Here is a 20,806-nt window from a genome sequence, read left to right as displayed (position 1 = left end):
CAGTGGACAAGCTATGCTCAGACATGATCCCAAGGGGTTTGCATGGGACCTTCTTTTGTAGCTTTGCTCATAGCAGCTCCGTCTTTCTCACTGAACACCTTGTTCCTTGGTAGCACAGCCACAGAGGCTTCTTGCAGTTGGATCCTGGTTAAATAAACGTGCCCCTGAGATGCAGTGGTTCACACAAATAGTATTTACGTGGGCTGAGAAGTGGTGCTGCACATCCGGCTTGCTGGTGTGTCCTGCATTAGTCTGGGAGGGGATATCAAATCTTTGTAGTGGGAAGTTTGGGATCTGCAGGTCCTGGGGGAACAGGAGAGGGCAGGAGTCTTTATTTATTCACTAAATCATTGCCATCCAGTTGGCCCTCAGCTTTACTGAAGTCTGAAATGTCACAAGCTAGACAATGCAGCTAAAGCCTCCTGCATATGTGTGCTCTTACCCTTCTGTCTGAAAGTACCCTGGAAAAATAGGGCTACTTCGCAGAGGAGCCAGTTCAGTGCTGACCATCTGTTTTGAAACTTCTCTTTGTGTTTCAGGCAAACTTGTGCTTTGTAGACATCGATAACCATTTCATCGAACTGCCAGAGGAATTCCCCCAGTTCCCCAACAAGCTGGAGTTTATCCAGGAAATCTCCGAGGTTCTCCTGCAGTTTGGGATCCCGCCAGAGGGTAACCTGCACTGCAGCGACAGCGCCACCAAACTCAAGAACCTGGTTCTTAGTGACTTGGTGAACGACAAGAAGAACGGGAACATCTCCAGCAATGCCCTCAACATGTATGAGCTGCTGAAAGGCAACGAGACGATCGCCCGCCTGCAAGCCCTTGCCAAAAGAACGGGCGTGACGATGGAAAAAATGGCCATCACGGCTCCCCTCGCGGAGAAGGAGAAGGATGGGAAATTGCCATGTGAGGACGTGGAGCTGAGGGACTACAAACTGAATGTGCAGCTTCGCGAGGTTTTCGCCAACCGCTTCACACAGATGTTTGCAGACTACGAGGCTTTCGTCATTCAGGCTGCCCCCGATATGGAGTCGTGGCTGACAAACAGGGAACAAATGCAAAACTTTGACAAAGTAAAGATAGCCGTGTATTCGTTTTTCCGTCTGAAAGTGGTTTTGGGAGGGAGGGAGAATAGCTACTTTATGTATGTGTAGCCTAGATACTCTAATCTGCCGTTCTTCATCTGCCTCCCTGAGAGTTTTTGTCCATTTTGATTACACAGGGCCAGATCGCCTGCCAAAGTAGATCGGAGCAGATCCACTGAGCTGGTCAGAGCTGTCCTGGCTTGTACAAACCAAGCTGGCAGGCTTCTGCCCAGTTGATGGGGCCTGTCCTGTGGGCTTGGTAGAAGGGTAGCAATGGAAAGTGATTTTTTTTTTTTTCTTTCTTTTTTTTGTTTGCTGAGAGGAGAGGTGCGTACAGGAGACAAAAAACAAATCCAGTCTTTCTTGTTTCCTAATCTCACAGTAGAGCTTTTTGTTAACAGGTGGTGTTGTTCTGTAGAAGGTTATCACATCGTTGTGGCAGAAGAATACTGTTATGATTCCCTTGTAGTGTGTACACAAGAGTGAAAAGGAGACTGAGATTAGAAATGGGGAAATAAATAGCATGTAGGCCAGCAAAAGGAATGAGAAACGTTTGGAAGCTTGCTCAGTTATTATTTCCAAGTGACTTTACAAAGTAGATAGCGCTCTTAGCCATCAGCTTTTTCAGATACAAGTGCTTCTCCAAGGAGAATGTTACAGGGGTAAACAGTCCAGAACAGACTAAATATTGATTTGAGTCAGTTTTTGATCAAAAAAAAAAAAAAAAAAAAAATGCTGCCATGCCTTTTATTGGTCTTGTTTGTCTTCAGGCATTGAACAGTGCAGTATTCCGAAGGAGGGGGTCGTTTGGGCAATCTGCACTAGTACTGCTGCAATAAAACGGCCTCTTAAGGTTAGGGTTTTCAAAGCTCAGTTAGAGACTTAGGCACATGCTCAACTTTAATTGGAATTTCATGATTAATTGTCCTGCTTAGCTCCACAAAAGAGCATTAGCTGAAGAGCGTCGTATACCCGTTGATATGTATGACACCTTAGTAAGTGATCAGGGCCCAAGCAGGGATGCTCAGACCAGAGGTCCCAAGTGGGCACACATGGCAGTGGTCTGCTGCAGGTTGCACAGGGCTAATTCTTGTGGGCGGTAGCTGCCAGGCTGCGTTCAAAAAGCTGGCAGCACAGGCGCTGCTTCAGTAGCTCCATATTCCCTTTACTCTAGCTGTCACAAAACCTCCCCGACTGCTGATGTCTCACAGTCATGATCAAAGAGGTGACCCATGAGGCAAACCCCTTCGTAGCTGGATCCTGTCCTCCCTGAGTGGTGGTGTTGTGGTGGGGAAGCCTTGTCCAAGCCTTCCTGTTGGCTGTTGGATTGGTTCCCTGCCGCAGGACGGCTTGTCGTGTCAACACCGGGTGGGAACATGGCACTAATGAGCTGTTCTGTATTTCAGGCTTCCTTCCTTTCGGACCAACCTGAGCCTTACCTCCCATTCCTTTCACACTTCATCGAAACACAGATGTTTGCAACCTTCATAGACAATAAGATAATCTCCCAGTGGGAAGAGAAGGACCCTTTTCTGCGAGTTTTTGACTCCCGAATTGAGAAAATAAGGCTATATAATGTAAGGGCCCCTGCACTGCGGACATCCAACTATCAGAAATGCAGCACTTTGAAAGAAGCAGGTATGTTCAGACAGGCTAGTAAAATATTCAAAAGTACAATGTCAGCCACAAAGAAATGTAGGTCTTCAGTCATCTGAGCGTTGCAGCCGGTGAGGAAGCCCTAGAGCTACCTGAGAAGGACTCAGTGGTGTCCTTATTTTCCCTAGGTAAAAACTTCAGCATGATTTTAAACACCAAAACCCATGTGCTCCTTTACCTTCCCTTTGAGCTCTCCTAGGCCAGTGCCTTTAATAAACACAAACCAAACCACGGAGCTGGGCTCACCGTTTCTCATTTCGGGCAGCTCCTGTTCCATTGCCAGGAGAGCTTTCCTTCACCGTGGTGGTGGGACCAGCGCCAGCCACACCAAGGAGCTGAGCCCCGGTGTCTGCTCCGCTGTCCTCGTTTCCCCCTTCCCGTAAAAAGACCTTTTTTTTTGCCTTACACCATTTGGTTAGAGCAGCGGGGGATGCCGGGGACATAATCTTGTGTGGCATATTTAGCAGGTCCAGCAATAGATGCTCAGTATTAATGAACAATACACTGTGTACTGAAGACTTGGATTATTTTCCATTACGGTCACAGGATGCATTTTCAAATTATACTCGAGTTTCTTACTCTGCAAGTATGTATTTCATTTCCAAGTAATACAGGGAAATTATACTCTTCATTTGTTGGGACACTTATTAATGAACTGGGGCAAACATATTTATCTTTTTTTTTTGTTTAATTCCTTCAGTGTGTTTCACTTTTTACAAATGTGGCAGAAATAGAAATTCTGTGTCTCCTTAACTTTTTCTGTTTAAAACCAATTCTAATTTGCAGGTCGACTGTCTATTCAGCGTCTAGTTTTGGTAGATATTGTGGCACCGGAACCTCATTTTCTGTCTTGTGAAAAGCAGCAAACTGATAGTAATACCAACTTTCCTTCGTATTTACCATTCACATTATATGTGACCCTAGCACCTATCCAGCACCTCTTTGTTTAACCTACTATTTTCAGAACCCTTCAAACCCTCTGACCCCACACCACCCAGTCCTTTCCTCCAAAATAAAACCATGCAAAGCGACTTTTTTTTTTTTTTTTTTTTAGAAAGGAAAAGAAGGCTGCTGAGTTCCTAATGATAATGTGTGTAAATCTTATGGCAGTTTCTTTCCCATCACTATTTTATAACATAGGAAATGAGTTCTGTGTTGCTCTTGACAAATGGAAAATGGATTTAGCTTCCACATGTTGCATATTTATTCACTAGCCGTGATATGCTGAAAAGAACAGGCCTGCCCATTAATGGATGGGCTATAAAGAATTGAATATTAAAATTGCTAATTAAATGCTGATTTCCCCCATACACTTCCTTTCCCCTCTCCTTCACAGTGCATCTGAGTCGGTGTTGAGAGGGTGACAGGTTTTGTTTTCATCCTGCTCGAGGTTTGAGATGAAATCCTCACGTCCTTGGAGCAAACGACTGAACCGCATTAGTCTCAGTGGAGCTGAGATACCTGGGGAGGCCTCTCTGGTCTTGCCGTAGCCTCCCCTGTTTTCAAGCACGTGTTCGTCGTCTTGATGCTGCTCAGGCCTCGCTACAGTTGACAGGCCTTCAAAAGGCATAGCTATCCAGTAATGGCATATCTGATTTCAGGAGGAGGATCATTATAGGTGCCAGACATTTGCAAAACTCGAGTATTGCCCCCCAATGCATCTGCCCAGGGAGGTGTGTCTGGGGCAAAGCAAGGCGGCCAACCCCACAGAGAGCTGCAGCCAGCCTCAGAGGTCTCCATCCTGCCGAAGGAGCCTTAAAGCCAAACACCGAATTGCAGGGAAAGACTGCACTTGCTCTTCCCAATTCATAACCTGTCTCGTAGGCTCCCGTCGACACCTGCTTGCTTAACAGTTAACTTGTTTGTGCCAATACTAGTTGTGTTGGGTGAAGAAACTAAAAGCAAAATAACAGAGTAACAGCACAGATGTTTCCTCACTTCTGTAAGTGACAGGTTTCTGGGTCTATTTAACTTTTTAGAGCATTTTCAGGGATCGGAGCATGACCACTTCTGTTGTTGTAGCATGTGACTTCAGGCGGTTCGCTAACACAGTTGTTCACCTGTGACTGTAACTTGCAGCCCAATCCATCGAGCAGCGGCTGATGAAGATCGATCACACAGCTATCCACCCGCACTTACTTGATATGAAGATCGGCCAAGGGAAATACGAACAAGGATTTTTCCCAAAGTTGCAATCGGATGTCTTGGCAACGGGACCCACCAATAACAAGTAAGCGCAGGTTTTATTTTCTGGATTTGAAAACAGATTTCTCGTATAAAAGTGTCACATAGTTGGACAGAAGTCCTAGTTTTGGATGGCTTCTGGCCAGTCTAATGAACCCTAGCAACTCTTTCCATTTCTGGTTTGCGTGGGCTGCAATTTTTGAAGTTAGAGCCATGGTTTGGGTAATGTTAGAAAGCGTTAGCTCTGGTTTTGGGAAGATTCCTCAATACTGTTTTCTGTTGAGTGGCAAGTACTGTGTCTTCTCATATATATTGTTAATTTTATCATTGCCATAAGAAATTTAAAATTTATTTCTTCGCTGTTTTGCACTGAATAGGGTAATTTGGAAATCCAAGCTAAAATTCAGATTTTGAAAGAAATTTTGGTATTGGAGTCTCCACATCGTAATGCAGACTGAAATTAATGCCCACTCTGTTCTTCTCTTTCCTTTGTTATTACATGCCCCAAAGATTCTTATAGCTCTTTTTCAGTTTCCACATTGGAAGAACCTGGAAGAATAACTCTGTGAGGGTGGAGAGTGTGTGGTTCTGTACTTGGGTTGCTCTTCTGAGTCTGACAGGGGTCTGCAGTGCACTTTGATATGAAGACAGGGGTACCTACGGCTGTGGAATTGAGCACAGCATTACATAGTTAATTTGCCTAATGTAAAATGAGAACCTGGAGCAACTTTATACAGTTATACTCGAAGTGCTGTAAGTTACTTCTTAGTTTTCTTCTCTGAAAACCCAGGAAAGAGGGGGGTTTCTTCTCCTTCAAAAAAAGAAGAGTTGTGCATCAATGTTTACTACTTCATGAAATTATTAGCTCAGGCCTTTGCATCCACTTTCTGTGGTAGGTCAAAATGGAAGCAGAGAGAAATCTGAGAGCTCCAAAAGCTGCAATTGTCCAAATGTTAAAGCTAGCTCTTCTGGCATGCACACACACTGCTCAGCTCCTGTATGAGGTGCCCACTCAATTCTATTTATACACCTTTTGTGCACCCCAGTGCTAGCTAATCCCTTTTTAATAACCTAATAGGAATAAGACTTGCAAATGATAAAATAAGATATCCTTAAGCATCGAATGTTTAAAGAATTGCGTTCTTTAAAAGAAATGAAAAAAAAAACCACAAAAAACCAAGCCAAAAACAACAACCAAAAGGAAGAATGTGTATTTCAAATTTCCTTTGTTTGCAGTCTTCTTACAAACCGAGACAAAAAGTTTACGGGTAATGCTCCCTTGAGGAATGGAGGATTTCTTCATCTTGTGGGATGCTGTGTTTAGCAGTCTGCCTCTTATCCTTATGATGGGTTTCAGTTTCACAGTGTCAGCAACAGTGTGAGTGTGCCCAGCCTGCTCAAAGTTGCTTATATCTTCTGGCTATATTGCAGAATCTTAGTGAATCTATGAATAAGCATCAAATTAAAAATAGTTTTCCTTAGGCCTTTTGAGATGTTAGATTGGTACCTATTCTAAAATGAGACTTTAACTCCCTGAATGGTAATTTTGAGTAAGGTAGCTGGGTTTGGTCTTCAAATCGCAGCATGTTTCAGAATTTGTAAGTACCAAAATCTCATTACTTACCGCAAAGCGGTGTCAAAGTGACAAATGTTTGGAATTCCTCCAGTTGTATATTGCCAAAAAGGTTTGTAATTGGAAAATCTCAAGACCATCTGTTTATATCTTTCTGCTTCCTGGTTTTTTATAGGAGCAGCTGAGAGGACTGTCTTTCTTTCTCATTTAAGACATGTAATTCTGCTGAATTTACACCCATGTATAAAACAGATAGCCTTTTTAAGCTCTCTGCAAATACAACATAATTCTTTTGACCACAAAATGGATCGAAGTATATAGCTTTCCACTAATCTGCATTTCCCAGTGTGTGCTTCTTGGAGATATGTTATACTTGCATATGAGACCGGGCCTTTGCGTATGAGGACGGGGGAAGAGAACATTTCAGCTACATTCCCAGGGACTTCAGATGTAGGTATTGTGTGAGTTCATAAAGTTAATGCAAAGCATATTGCTATGTAGATGAGAATTACTTTTGCAGACTTCAGTTCTGTACAGCAAATTTTGTCCTGAATGTTGTAAGGAAGTGTATTTGCAGGAGGAAAAATTTAAAAAAAAAAATAAAGAAAAAGCATTCCTATGTTACAGTCAATTGTTGCTGGACAGTAGCAAATAAACCAATTCACAGCTGTTTTAATGAAAACCTGTCCTCACTGGCCAGTAATCAGATTTTTATTGCTTCCCTTTCTTGGCAGATAAACTAACAAATATATAACTAGAGCTTATAATGTTATCTGGCTATTCCCTTCCTGTAACCAGGCAAAGCACTGAAGATAACCTCTGTCAGTTTCTAGGCTGTTAAATGTATAATGTATCTAAATCAGAAATATAATGCTAGGAAACACTTCTAGTTTTAGTTCTAGATCCTATATGCAATCCCAGAAAACCACATTGCCTGGACAAGCAGAAATTGTGTTTGTGAGAGGAGGTGTCTGGATCTTGCTTGCTGGGCATGGAGAACAGGGCTTGGGGACAGAGGGAGGGTTGATAGTCATATTGGATCGCTTCCACCTAAACACAGCTGGAAATAAATGTTGATCACATTACCACGTGTAAGTGTTAAAACACCAAAGTCTGTCGTACAAGTGAGGTCTAATAACGTTTCATCTGTCAGCCCGCGGCCATGCTCAGCAGCATGCATTGCCCCGCTTCTGTCACGCTGCTGCCTCCTCCTGCTTCCCGTCAGGATGTCCTTTAAAAGACCGGACAAGGGGGTGAACCTGTGTTCCTCTGGCCCCAGCCAGCGTCACACTGCTTGCTGCTTTCTCTCGCCTGCTTGGTCACTTGTGGGTCGGAAGAGCAATTCCTCTTACGTTTGCTCCTATTCTTGCCAGCGTTCAGACTGCAGGTGCATGCTTGGTGTCGTTAGGGGCTGGTCTTCACCTCCTCCCCATGGTGGTCAGGAAATGTTGGCTTGCTCAGCTAAGCAAGAACTTCACTGAAAATAACTCCAAACTTCAATTTACTGAAAAGAAATTAGAAGTTTTAAAACAAGCAAATATGTATATATATATACATCTATATATATACATATATATAGAAACAAACCCAAAAAATGAACATCCCAAACAGAAAAAAATCCCACCTCAAACCCCCACCTCCATAAAACTGGAGAATAGGCTCCTAGGTATGCAGTTTCCCTAATCATCTTTTTGATCAAAACCCCCCAGAACATGGAAGGACATTAACTGCAGAATATGTAGATATAAACTTAAGCAAAAGATAGTAACTTGTTGTATCCAAATTATTTCTTATAAATTAAAAGAAATTATTTTTTCTGTAAAGAGCAATTCTTCCCAGTTAACAGCAATTAAAAAAAAAAACCCTCCAAACAAAAAACCTCCACCAGTTCTGTCATTTTTCCCATCAGGCAGCAATGTGCCACTTGAGGGACTCCCTCTGTGCTCATCGCCTTCAATACATCCCCCACGTCATGGGAAAACCTTCTGAACCTACAGAGAGCAGCTGCAGCTTCCTCTGGGTTCAAAAGTGGCCCATCCACACTGCTCTAGCCTTGTAAAACAGTGGCTTCTGCAGAAGTCCTCCTAGAAAGCATCCCAGGAGGAACAGACTGCAGTCCCTTAGGCAGTTGGTCTATTTATCTGGAAATAAGCAGCGGTTTCCGTTGTCCTCCTTTCCTTTTTCAAACCCCAGCACCACATTGTGGTTTCTGCATGGTCCCCTCTTCCTTCCCTACATGCGTTTTCTGCCAGGCTTTTGAAATTGTAGCTGGGACTCCACTGGCTGATGTATTCGCAATGATCCAGGAGAGGAATTTGAATGACAAAAAGCCAAGCTACATAAACACTTCATGGTTTTTGATTAGCTAATTGTTAAATTAGGGTGAATATGCTTACAGTGCAAAATTAAAACAATGAAACAAGCTGTGTTTTCAATCTAATTTATTACCTTGTAACTTAATTTGTACTAAGAAGCTTGATAAATGAGATTAAATATTGCAGAGGAAAACACTGATTGCACACCAAGCATGGGAATATATTTGCATTTTGGCAGTTTGTAGTGAATGCCTGCAAAGAACAACTGAGCTGGTATTTTTTTCCTTAATTTCTTTTCATTTTCAAAGGAAGGTTTTGCCTTGTTACACATTAACAAAATGGCTTGAATTATCCTTTTTTTTTGCCTTTCTCTTTGTTTAGCCCTGGTTTTCCCACCTTATTTATCTGCCCCCTGCTTTTCTCTTTGCTTCCTTCCCTGCCCAGCCTCTTTCCTCTTTCTTTCCTGCCCTGGCCACTTCTCTCTCCAGAGCCCCCTCACTTGTACCCCAGCTTCCTGTGAGCTTCATGCTTTTGTCTGCCCTGTGTCCTACCTGACCTGACCTGCGGCGATCCCCAAAGGAGGGTGCAGTCCAAGTCTTCCAGCACAGATCCCGCTATACTTGGCCTCCTAACCTCAGGCTTTAGCTAAGCGATGTGTTGCTCTTAGCCTTGAAGCAGATTTCAAAAGTATTTGTTTGCTTTCTCCAGGCGTTTGTTCCTGTGCTGTGTTTTGCTGACCTCACCACTGTGTCAGTATTTATTTGTCGCAATATTTATTTGAGGAGTGTATGGAATTGGTTCATTTTTGTGCTCCAGTTTATGGTATGACTCGTGTGGGCCCTGTCCTGTGGCCTCCATCACTGGCCCCACCTTGAAGCCGGGAACTGCCCAGGGTTTATCTGCCTGGTGCTCTGGTTCTCCTCATTTTTAATAGGAATGCTGTTTGCATATTCACTAACATTAACACTGGTTAATGTTTTTAAAGAAAATATGATATATATAATGCAAAGTGGTTGCTGAATCTCTATATGATGGTAGAATTCATTCTGGTTTTAACTAAATTGGGGTTTGTATGGGAAATGGTCTGTCTCTTGTACTGAGTGCTTCATATTATATGGGCTTTTTCTACCTCCCTATCTGTTGGGTAATGTTTTAAGGCTGACTGTCTTCAGTGAAGTTTGGTTTTTTTTTTCCTTAATCAAGTCAAACAATTGCATTTTCAAGTATTATAGAGTAGCATGTGTGCAGTGCATCTAAATGAGCCAAAAATGAGTCAGCAGTGAGCCATCCACACACAACGCTGATGTTATTTAAACTTTGCAAGTACTAAAAACTCACCTTTTACATATGAAAACCTGAAAAAAAGCAGTTACTATACATAACCTAATATAGCAAACCACTGACAGGTGCAATGAAAATGGTAACCGCTTGTGTTCACATACCTTCATTTTCAAGAATAAAGTGTGACTGACAATCTGTGCTTAAAGGTGGTTTCTGAAAGGAACTATGTGCTATGGGGACTGGGAACCTCCTGGGCAAGTCTCCTGAGTACTGATCCTCCGCTCATCTGGTGCAAGGTGGTAAAAGGGCAATTAACTTCTTTCAAGTAATATATCATTTTGAAATAGCTCTGCAGAATTAAAGTTCACAGGGAAAAACGCATGTCGAATCCTTGCATCCTCTATTCTATTTACTCTCCCCTGAACAGTGTTACGTCTCAAGGCAGTTTGCAAGTTAAGTGCCACTTAGGACAGTGGTTCGTCAGGGCTTAAGGAGTGATGCTGGCAAATCGCTACCACTGTTCCTTGCAGAGGATGGTGGTTGTGGGGACCAGCCTTTGAAATCACTTCTTTTCATATGATCTGACGAGACAGCCTGTCAGTGCAAGACCACTCGCTGCAAAGCATTTTACTCCTTTTTGTCCATCCGATCAGCAGTTTAAAAGCTTTCCTGTTCAGCCCGACAGCAGAGATGGAAAAGGTGCATTAGTTTCTATTTGAGCCTGCATCCTCCTTACCATGGGCAGCGTGTGCAGAGCAGAACCCTTCTCCTGTCAACCCATCCGTGGTCAGATGGAGCCTGGTTTCGACCTTCCTTTTGACTTGTTTGGTCCGACACGTATTTGACGTGGAATCTCCGTGTAGTTCCACACAAACTGCTTCCGAACCCAAGCAGATGACATGTGCAGTCTGTGTGTATTTAATGTGTGCAGGCCGCGTGCATGCTTTAGAGGGATTTGGTGGAGGGTGTAGTACAGCTATGTGCTAATTTGTGAATACAGAAATGCAGTCAGATAACTCCTTTGATGGAAGTATATAGGCAAAAAGGGTATTGTCATGATTTGCAGACCTACATAGCGGTCTGCCTCAGGAGATTGTCTACATGAGGAGATTTATGTTCTCTCCTGTGGACTAGGGCATTTGTTTCCTTCATTCCCTCTGTTACCACTGCAAATAGAATGTAAATTACAATAGTGATCATTGTGGTGGTGGCAATATTGGTTAAATCTGCCTGTGAATGAAGTTCTCTAGCAGCATGTTGCATGTATTGCAGTATGTATCCTGCCTGTTACATCCATGTCTGGTTAGGGTAGGCATCTTTTCTTCATTTCTCTGTGGAGCTTTAAAAAGGGGAGGGGGGACAGGGCGGGGGGGGAGGGGGTGGAAGTAGGGGGAGAGATATACATGTGGTTGCAGTACAGCACGGCCAGTCCCTGGTGTGAGGCTACTGTTTTGCAAGACTGGTTTCTGACAGTTCAGCTTTGATGCTGACTACCTTACCCTTTTTATTACAGAAATTAGGCATCACAGGTTAAGTATCGTCTTTTCCACGTCATCTGTACGTTTCCTCCAACCTCTGCAAACCTATTCATGCACTTGTTGGGTCTAATTTGATATTAAACAAAACTGACTTCACTGTCTTTATGTTAAAAGGGTCTTAGTTGGAGGTGTCTTCATTTCATTCTTCTGTATTGAACAGAGCACACTCTTCCCTGGTTCCTCCTCTGAAATATCACTGCTTTTTCACAGCCCCTGGAGGTGAAGAATATTCATCTTTGGACATGGGAGTTAGATATGGGCAGACTACCAAAAGGAGCCTATTCTCCCTTCTCCACGTAGGCAGCTTGTCCCTGGGCTCTCCGCAACACAGCGCCTGAGCTGCAGCTGCTTCGTCCCCAGAGACTTGGTGCTGGTAGCAATGCCTCCGCTGCGAGGAATAAACGAAACGTGCCAGTAGTCCATCTCTACAGGCAAAAAATAAAGGGGGGGGAGGGCATTTTGTTGGGTCAGGGAGTACTTAGGCAGCATCTAGGCTGGGCACTTCTAGGTGCCAGGCAGCTTGGGGCTCATCCCCCCCCCCAAGGCAGGGACCAGCCAGGAGCTCATCTCCTCTGGCATCCGCTCCACAGGGTCATGAGCGGTGGTGGTTTAGCTGAAAAGCCCAAGACTAAGGGCTGACAACAAGCAGGCGTTTGCCCCTGTGAGTACACCTTTCCTCGCTGCTTGGGCAGAGCCGGGGCTGAGGTGTGAATCTGGCAGCAGCTGATAGCAAGGCTAGGAGAGGCACCGGCGTGGGATTTCGGCAACCCAAGGGAGGTGGTGCGGCCACTGGGGAGGGCCTTTAACCCCCCTTAAAATCACTTTCAGTGACCAAAGGGAGTGGAGGGGTAATTTAAAATGCAATCTCTGCTGATGAGAGTGGAGGGAATGGTTATTGTAATACTGAAGCATTATTTTGGGAAAAGTCTATGTGGCCCAGTAAAGAAAAGGCTTTAAAAGATTTAACTGCTTAATCCTGCTTATCTGCTGTTAGATCTTCACAAAATCTCCCAGAGAGAATCATAGCGGCATCCAAATGCACAGACCTCACCCAGCGCCCCAGCAGCTCCTCTTTCTCAGCTTAGAGGTTGGGTAAGAGGGAATTCACAGCTCGCTGCACATATGATTGCTCCAGCTGATGAGCAGCAGTGTTTTTTTCATAAACACCCAGTGATCTTTATGTTTGTATGATTAAAATGTTCGAATAGGTCTGATTAATAATCCGGAGAACGGTCTGTAGCTTCTGGGCTGGAATTAACTGAAAATACTTTAATGATGGTGTATTACTTGTAATTATGCTGTGGCTTTCATTCTGCTCTCACCTTTGGTGAGACGTGTTCCCGCAAAGGACGCTTCTAGCAATTCTTACGTCTTGCAGTAACTGCAGAAATGCAGGTGGACAGCGATCCAAGCTTTGTCTAGGATTCAGAAAACAGCATATGAATTGGAGCGGAAAAATATGATATGGGTAATATTTGATCTATAACTTTCCAAGGTATTATCGGCATTCTGTCACATGAAATGTAAGCATGGTACTAACTTGCAATAAATGGAAGGTCTCTAGAGCCAGGTAGCTAAAGTCACTTTTACATCTGCTATCCTCTGTTTGAGGGGGTGTCTCTTCTGCTGCATTTCTATTCATTGAGATTATTAAAATACAGAGTTTTGTTTCCCCCCTCTCAGTCATCTAATAAGGCGTTGAGTGTTGCTTCTGAAAAAAAAAGAAGTGGTGACTTATTAAACTCACGAGCTGTATATTTTTAAGACTTCTGAGGAGGTGCAAAGACACTTATGTCAGCAATGTATTCCTCTGAGAAGGTATCAGCATTTGCTGTGCAGACATCTATTGGACTGTTTTGTTTAGTTACCAGAGACTTGAGGCTACATTGGTTTAAAAATAAATTTCTTGTCATAGGGGATATTGAGGTGCTGAACCATAATTACATGCAGACCCAGATGTTTATTTCTTCCTTTTTACTTGTTTTCTTGACATTATTTGGTAGGTAGGAAAGGACTTCAACTTGACCATAAGAACTGTAGTTCCTGTGTATTTTTTTCCCTTTTTATCTGTGTGGTTAGCCAAAATTTGATCTTCGATTGACCGACTATTGATGGAGATAGCTAGTTAGGTACATGTATGCAAAGTCCTTCTCTCTAGAAACAGGACGCTTTTGTAACCGGGGGTTACATCTCTGCACTTCTCTTGGGTCAGGTTCCCGTCCCTACGCATCTCCAATGGCTTGCTGGACTTGAGAGGACCCAAGTCCAGCTCTGTGCAAGGGTTTCCTCCTCCAGGCATGCATCTGCCTACATGTCGCCAGCTGAAACTCCTTGCCCAAATAGGATCTGGGATCTGACCTGCCTGTATATGCTCCTGTTTGGGATGCACACAGAAACAGAAGGGTTTGGGATCTGGAGACTGCTGTCCTTGCCAATACCACCTGTGTGGAGAGGCTCCCCAAGCACACACTTCTGGTTTTGATGTGGGCATCTCTAGGTTTCCCTCTGTATAGATTTATCGAAGGCAGAGAACCCATATCCCCAGGGGCTCTGCCTGTTAATCACAGCTCCTGCTCATCTTGGAGCAGTCATTCTGGCCTGGTGCCCAGAATGGACACTTCAGTCTGGAATAGAATGGCCAGGATGGAGACAGGTTTTGTAGGGTCCTTTTGACTCACTACTGAAGTTGGGGAGTGTAGGGTGTTCTTTTCTTGATGGTTTTTTTTTTCTTTTTCATTCTTTTTTTATTCTTCCAGGTTTAGATTATCTCTTCAAATTCTTCCAGGTAGTTTCGTCCCGTAGGTAGAGCTTTATTCATACATCCCGCCAGGCACCGGAGCTGGAGCGCTGCCCTGGGCAGGCTTTGTGTTCTGCTTCACCTCGGTTTTGCTCTTCAACTTCAGAATGTGGGAGAGAGGCAGAACAGATGACTTCATGAAGTGACTGAAAGGCTATATGCTAAAAGGCTTTTTTTATTTTTTACTGTATTTGAAAGATATTTTTAATTTTAATAAACACAACCACAGTAATTAAGTAAATCGTTCTGAAGATATAGCCTTCATGTGCATTAAAATACTTATTTTTAATGCTTGATAGGTTGCTTTATACAGTGTTACCTCAGCTTTGTTTTATAAATAATGTGTTAACTTTTTTATTCTCTCACCAGTTGAGCATTTTTGATTTCAAGGATTTGACAGAAGGCTATAGTATGATTAGAAACCCTGCAATTAGACTAGAAGTTCCTTGAGACAGAATTATCTTGGGTTTTTGTTTTGTTATAGCATCTGGCGTAAAGGAGTTTGGACACTTGGGAGCTTTCAGGTTGCTCGGTTTCAAACCTGGTTACTAAGTGGCTGCTTTCAGGCAACAGCTTCAGATGAGGAAAAAATTAAACTGGACATATATGAGCATGTAGAAAAAAATGCAGGCTTTCTGTGGTATTTAGATACCAGATGCAAAAAAAAGATACGGTGAAGATAGCGACATGATTAATCCCAGGAACCATCAGTATTGTTTATAGCCTTTAGAGAGAGGTGCACCCAATGTCACATGAGAAGTTTCTCTGAAATAATTCCTGGAAGTACCACAGAAAGTGGAGAAAGGAGAAGTACCACCTCTCACAAAAGAGAAGTTGCTACTCAAAATAACATCATTTTTATCAAACTTCAGCAAATGCAGCCATCACTGGTGGCGCTGGGTAACTAAGTACAATGATTTACCTAGTGGTGGTATCAATGTTGTGACATGACCTGCAATTTGGGTAAGACAGGAGTTCCCACTGGAGACCCTGGCAGGCAGCAGGCATGTTTCCATCAGGGCTTTTGTCCCTTGGGAGCACGCTGGCCTGTCCCCTGCCAGGCGGTTTCACACAGGGAGGTCAGGCGCCAGCTTGCGCCCGCATCTACTGCAAGGTCCAAGTTTGTGCTTTTGCTTCTCCTGCTGCAGACCCGTCAGATGTCCTGTGGTTCCTGACCCAGGCTTTCCCTCCTGTTTTCTTTTCACTCACATGGGTTTTCTCTCTCTCTGATTCCCAGCCGCTGGGCCAGTCGCAGCACCACCGCGCAGCGGAGGAAAGACCGCCTGCGGCAGCACTCGGAGCACATCGGGCTGGACAACGATTTGAGGGAGGTAGGTGGCATCATCTGCAAGTGGCACGAGCTTGTGACCCAGGAGCTGAGGTTTTGACAAACGATGTGTTCTTACTTCAGGCAGTTTTGTGGCTACCGTAAGGTTTGTGTGGGTCTCTGTACCCATTTAGATGCTGCTTGTCACAGATGCTTGTGTATGTTGTACAACTTGAAAGCACTCAACATAAATAAAATGCTTTTATTATTTTGGAAGAAGACAGCCCCTTTGTCATCAGGAAAATGGCTTATTTGCTGATTTAGACCCTGATTTTGTTACTGCACGCAGAGAGCAGAGCCCTGGCGCTCAACTGGGTGCAGCTGCTGAGCTCTGGCCAGGGTGAAGGTCTCTGGAAAAGTCAACTCCTTGAATAAATGTCAGCACTATAGAGGTGAATGAGGCAGGGCTCGCTCTTCTTTTTTTTTTTTTAAAAGGATTTTTTTTTTCTCTCTCTTACATAGATTCCTGACGTGAGTAAGCTCATTTGAAAGGTTAAGACTTTGGGGCCTTTTTATGCCTAAAGCTTGGAAACTCCCATGTACCTTGTAAATGTCAGTCACATACACGCATTTCTTTCCCATCTTTTCAGTTTCTCGTCCTTCATTAAGTATTTTCTGCCATATATTTCCATTGGTGTCCATGTGCTTCTTTGGTATGTCACTAGCAAAAATAAAACACTCATGCTGTTTTGTGGTAAACCTTGCTGAATGGTGTTGGCCGGTGGAGGCATTTGCCGTCTGAATGGATGAATGGACTCTTGAACTGCGGCTTTGAATAATGTTTCATGGAAACACAGCAAAACAGCACTTGTACATGTTTGTTGCTATTTTTGCTAACTTGGCTTTGCAAGTATATTTTAAATGTTGCCTCATGTATATCTCAGCAGAGCCTTTTCAATACTTTGTCATGTATTTACTTTCTTCTTTTTTTGGCTGTGGATCATATGCATGCTTCTTTTGCTTTGTCTCCTCTTTCTTTCTGGCTATTCTGCCATTGGGGCATCTGCCTCCTCTTAGCCATCGGAGGAGCTTTTGCTTCGTCAGAACTCAATGGCCTTCTGGGAGTGGGATCAGGGACCACCCCCTCCTGCACGGCCTCCTAAAAAATCCTTCTCTGAATGCTGCCTGGTATGTTTTAGTTTTTCTTGTTGAAAGCTGCTTTTGAGATGATGTTAGCGTGAGGAACCGCTGTCTTCACTGCATCTCAAACCTCTCCCTTTGTCGTAGAGTATGAGCACGTCCCTGTAGCGTGTAGCTGAAGTGTGGTTATAATCGGAAAAGTAGCTGAAGATCAGCTCTAGGCTTCCACGCCAGTTCCCTGGCAAACATGATGGCTCCAAGGCTGAAAGACAAGAATTTTGTTTTGCTTCATTTTTTTCCCATGTTGCTCGCCTGGCAATTCAGCTTAGGGTGTCAAATCCAAAAAACATTGCTTTCTGACTGCTAGATCGTCACATCCCAGTGTGGAAGAGGGCGGTGGTGGTGTGCGGATGCTGATGAACAGGCAAAGGGCAATCAATTGGTTCTCTCATCCCACCCTTATTCTTCTCTTGAACTTACAAGAGTTAATAATTTTTTTCTTTTTTACTTTAGTATAATAACATGACATACAATGAATAAAGTAAGGTTATCCATGTTTTGTACTCTTCAGAATATAACCGCACTTTGCATTTTATTTATCCCTTTACATTTAAAAATAAATACTAGATTTCCTAATTATATATTCCCTGTACTACTCTTTCACTGTTTTCGTTGCTAATTTTTGCACTGAGTTAGATGGAAATCACTTGTGAGATTGCTTGGACAACATGCTTTTATCATCTGTGGGTTTTTGTTTTTGTATTCCCACATGTAGTTTTTCAACCATTTTTAAGTCCTTACGGTGTTGGTAAAATTGTAACTACCTAGCTGAGCACTTTCGTTGAATGCAGCTTTCCATGGTAGAACCCTAGATTCTTGTCTGACCTGTTGGACTGATGTTAAGTGGTTTTTGACCAAATTTTGTACTGAAAAAATCCAATTGAGTCAAAAAAACTGTACTCCCCAATTAAAAAAAAAAAAAAAAAAGAAAAGAAAAAAAGAGTGATCTATTTCAATTAACTTCAATGTGTTTGGATTTTGCTTTTGCTTTTCCAGATCTAGTGGAAGGTGTCCCTGCCCATGGTGGAGAGATTGGAACTAGATGATCTTTAAAGTCCCTTCCAACCCAAACCATTCTATGATTCTATGAAATAAATTATTTTCTCCCCAGACAGAAAGCTGTAAGGATGCAGCAGCTGTAGCAACCTCTCAGTTCCCAGAAAACCCAGCCAGCAGCAGCGCAAAGTTGCTAGAGGGATGTGACTGCCCCTTTCGGGGGAAGAGCGGTCGTTGTCACATACCGTCTCCCAGAGAGGCGGCATTAACTGAATAAAAACACACAACGGGAACGCAGCATTCCTGCACCAGGCTGTGAGCGCTGTGTTTCGAGACTTTTGTTTGGCAACATTCTATTATCTTACTCTTTTTAACAAAAACTTTATAAATTATGCTTGAACAACTTTTTAATAGGCTTCACATTTGCACACCTAAACGTGGCCAACTTCTCAGCTCTGCTCAGCATGCAGCCTTCTCACTGATGTTGGGGGCAGAGGACACTTTTTGATTGGTTTGGGGTTTTTGGCTAAACAAAAAACCCCCAAAACAAAACAAAAACCAGCCCACCCCTGAATAACAAGGCAGTGGAGTGGGAAGGTTTGAAAGTCTTTTGTTATAGCTTGGATCTTTTTTTTTTAAATACTACGCTAATTTTTGTCCATACTTCTCAATTTCCACCCCACAGTAAAAACATGAATGATCCTAAATGTCAGTTTTGTTTAAAACGAGCTTCACTTGTAATTAAGAAGTTAATTGATAATAAAACCAAGTCTCATTTTTCCCACATAAACTATCCAGATGAAAAGTAATGGATGAAATCTTTCCCCTTCACTAGGTGTATTTCTGCTTCTTGTAATTTATTTTCCAAGGATCTTTTTCAATTCGTGTATAGTCTGGTCACAAATTAGACAAATGGCTTTTAATTTTTTAAATTTTTTTAGAGTGAGAATTAAATAACAATGGAAGGAAACTTTATTTGGTATTTTGACTTAATTGCTGAATGAAGGTATTGCACTTCTACACACTTGCTGTGGCTAACTTTGTGCTAGTGGCTAACAGCACAGTTCACTAGCTCACATTGACTGTTGCAGGAAAATATCTTGCTTTTTCTTTTATCAAAAGGGAGCATTCCACTTCTCCAGCCTGACACCTAAACATCAGACAAATTATGATTTTGTTCCTAGATTTTGTTCCTAGATTAACACTAGCTCATTCCTTTTCACCAGCATTTGCTTGCCTACGATTAGGATGAGGAGAGTCCCTCTGACTTGTAATATCTAAAATTATTCTCTTTATTTTTAGAAATACATGCAGGAGGCGAGGAGTTTAGGAAAAAATTTAAGGCAGCCCAAACTCTCAGACCTCTCTCCAGCTGTGATTGCGCAGACCAACTGGAAATTTGTGGAAGGGCTGCTGAAGGAATGTCGCATGAAGGTAGGTCCTCCCCTGTGTGCTCCCCCCCTTGCTTACACTGAGCCTAAATAGCATCACCAGATGGTGTCCTGAAAGTCCTTCACAGCTGGAACGGCATCAGCCTGTTGGTATAGCAGGCTATTGCAGGGTGGATGTCTCTTTAGTGTTACATTGGTCACCTGCTAGAAAAGAAAGGAACATATTATTGCTCTTCTGTTTATGTAAAGTTGGTGGAAAGAGTAAAACAGGACAGGAAGGAGAATCAGCATGAACAGACCTCTTAGGGAGGATTTCCTTTCATTGTTCATATTTACATGTAGCCTAAACATAACAGGCTCGAGACCCTCAGTCAAAAGGGAAGCGTTCAGCATGTGTGACTGTTGTGCACGTTGTTTATGCAGAGCAAATGAAGTATAGCAGTTTCTAATATTAAAGAAGCAGCTTTTATAGCCACGGAAATACAACTTTTTCTCTTTGTGTTGGTTGCAGTTGGTGCTGTGCTGTTACCTGAGTTTTAAACTTCAATAGCTACGATAAGAAGATAAACAAATACTGAGTAAGACTGAAAATGTATCTAGCTCTGTACTCTGTTTTTGATACCAGTCGATAATAGATCAACAGTGTAGGACTAGGACAATAGATAAAGGGCATAGAAATAGGACAGTATGAAGTAATCATGCAAACTTTTTTTTTTTTTAAATTATTCTTTTTAATTTACAATTCTGTAAAGAGATTTGAAGTGTCTCCAGTCAGGCCATTAGCAATAGTCTCTAGATTAAGCATGTTTGAGTAAACTAATCTATCAATCCTGTCCCTTGTTGGGTAACATTCTTAGAAACCTTTAGGGATTTTTTTTTTTAATAGACTAAACGCATGTTGGTAGAGAAGATGGGCCATGAAGCAGTGGAGCTGGGACATGGAGAAGCCAACATAACCGGTCTGGAGGAGAATACGTTGATTGCTAGTCTCTGTGATCTGCTAGAAAGAATCTGGAGCCATGGTCTGCAGGTGAAGCAGGTTGGTAACTGGAAACTCAGGACTTTGTGCACACAGTGCTCTAGCAAATGCTGAATGCCATCTCTGCCTTTTAAGCTGCTACTCATTGGCATCATTCCAATGTAAGTGGAAGGTATCTTTGGGCTCAGAGTCCCTGGTTCGTATCTTCTTGTGAGGATTTGAGGAGTTTTGGGGGTCTTTTTTTGGGGGGGGGTGTGTGTTTGTTTTTATTTTTTTTATTTGAGAAGTACCTCTGGAAATTGCAATGATGTTGTCAAATAGGCGTTTGGTTTCTTCTCTTTCAACCTTCAGAAGGGAAACCTGGGGAGAGGACAAAGAAACAAGGCAGGTGGTGTGAGTGCTAGGTCAGTGGAATAGTCCTGTCCTCTTCCTGAGGTTTCATGGCCCAAGAGAGAAGGATGGATTGTCACTACTGAATGTTTTACCCACTGAAATGCCATCCCATTATTTTGCACTGTTCGTTGGCCTCTTTTCTTTTGCC

The 20,806-nt window shown here is 42.9% G+C and overlaps 1 protein-coding gene across 5 annotated transcripts in view; it reads left to right on the top strand.

Moving 5' to 3' along the window:
• The window catches only part of DENND5B (DENN domain containing 5B), a 114,393-nt gene that overhangs the window by 76,062 nt on the left and 17,525 nt on the right, over positions 1–20,806 (top strand). For 3 of the 5 annotated variants that reach the window (XM_086467529.1, XM_086467526.1, XM_086467517.1), the window contains 6 exons: positions 540–1,076; positions 2,495–2,726; positions 4,824–4,974; positions 15,670–15,763; positions 19,198–19,329; positions 20,173–20,325. In XM_086467529.1, coding sequence (XP_086323655.1) covers positions 540–1,076; positions 2,495–2,726; positions 4,824–4,974; positions 15,670–15,763; positions 19,198–19,329; positions 20,173–20,325 — 1,299 coding nt within the window. Of the gene's footprint in view, positions 1–539; positions 1,077–2,494; positions 2,727–3,530; positions 3,618–4,823; positions 4,975–15,669; positions 15,764–16,776; positions 16,888–19,197; positions 19,330–20,172; positions 20,326–20,619; positions 20,650–20,806 lie in introns of all 5 variants that reach the window. The other 2 variants (XM_086467503.1, XM_086467506.1) reach the window with 2 other exon arrangements.

Source organism: Leptosomus discolor, chromosome 1 (assembly GCF_034619465.1).
Source record: "Leptosomus discolor isolate bLepDis1 chromosome 1, bLepDis1.hap2, whole genome shotgun sequence".
NCBI classification, from domain to species: Eukaryota; Metazoa; Chordata; class Aves; order Leptosomiformes; family Leptosomidae; genus Leptosomus; species Leptosomus discolor.
The sequence above is the reverse complement of the archived record's forward strand: the minus strand, read 5'-3'. Positions and strand labels throughout refer to the sequence as shown.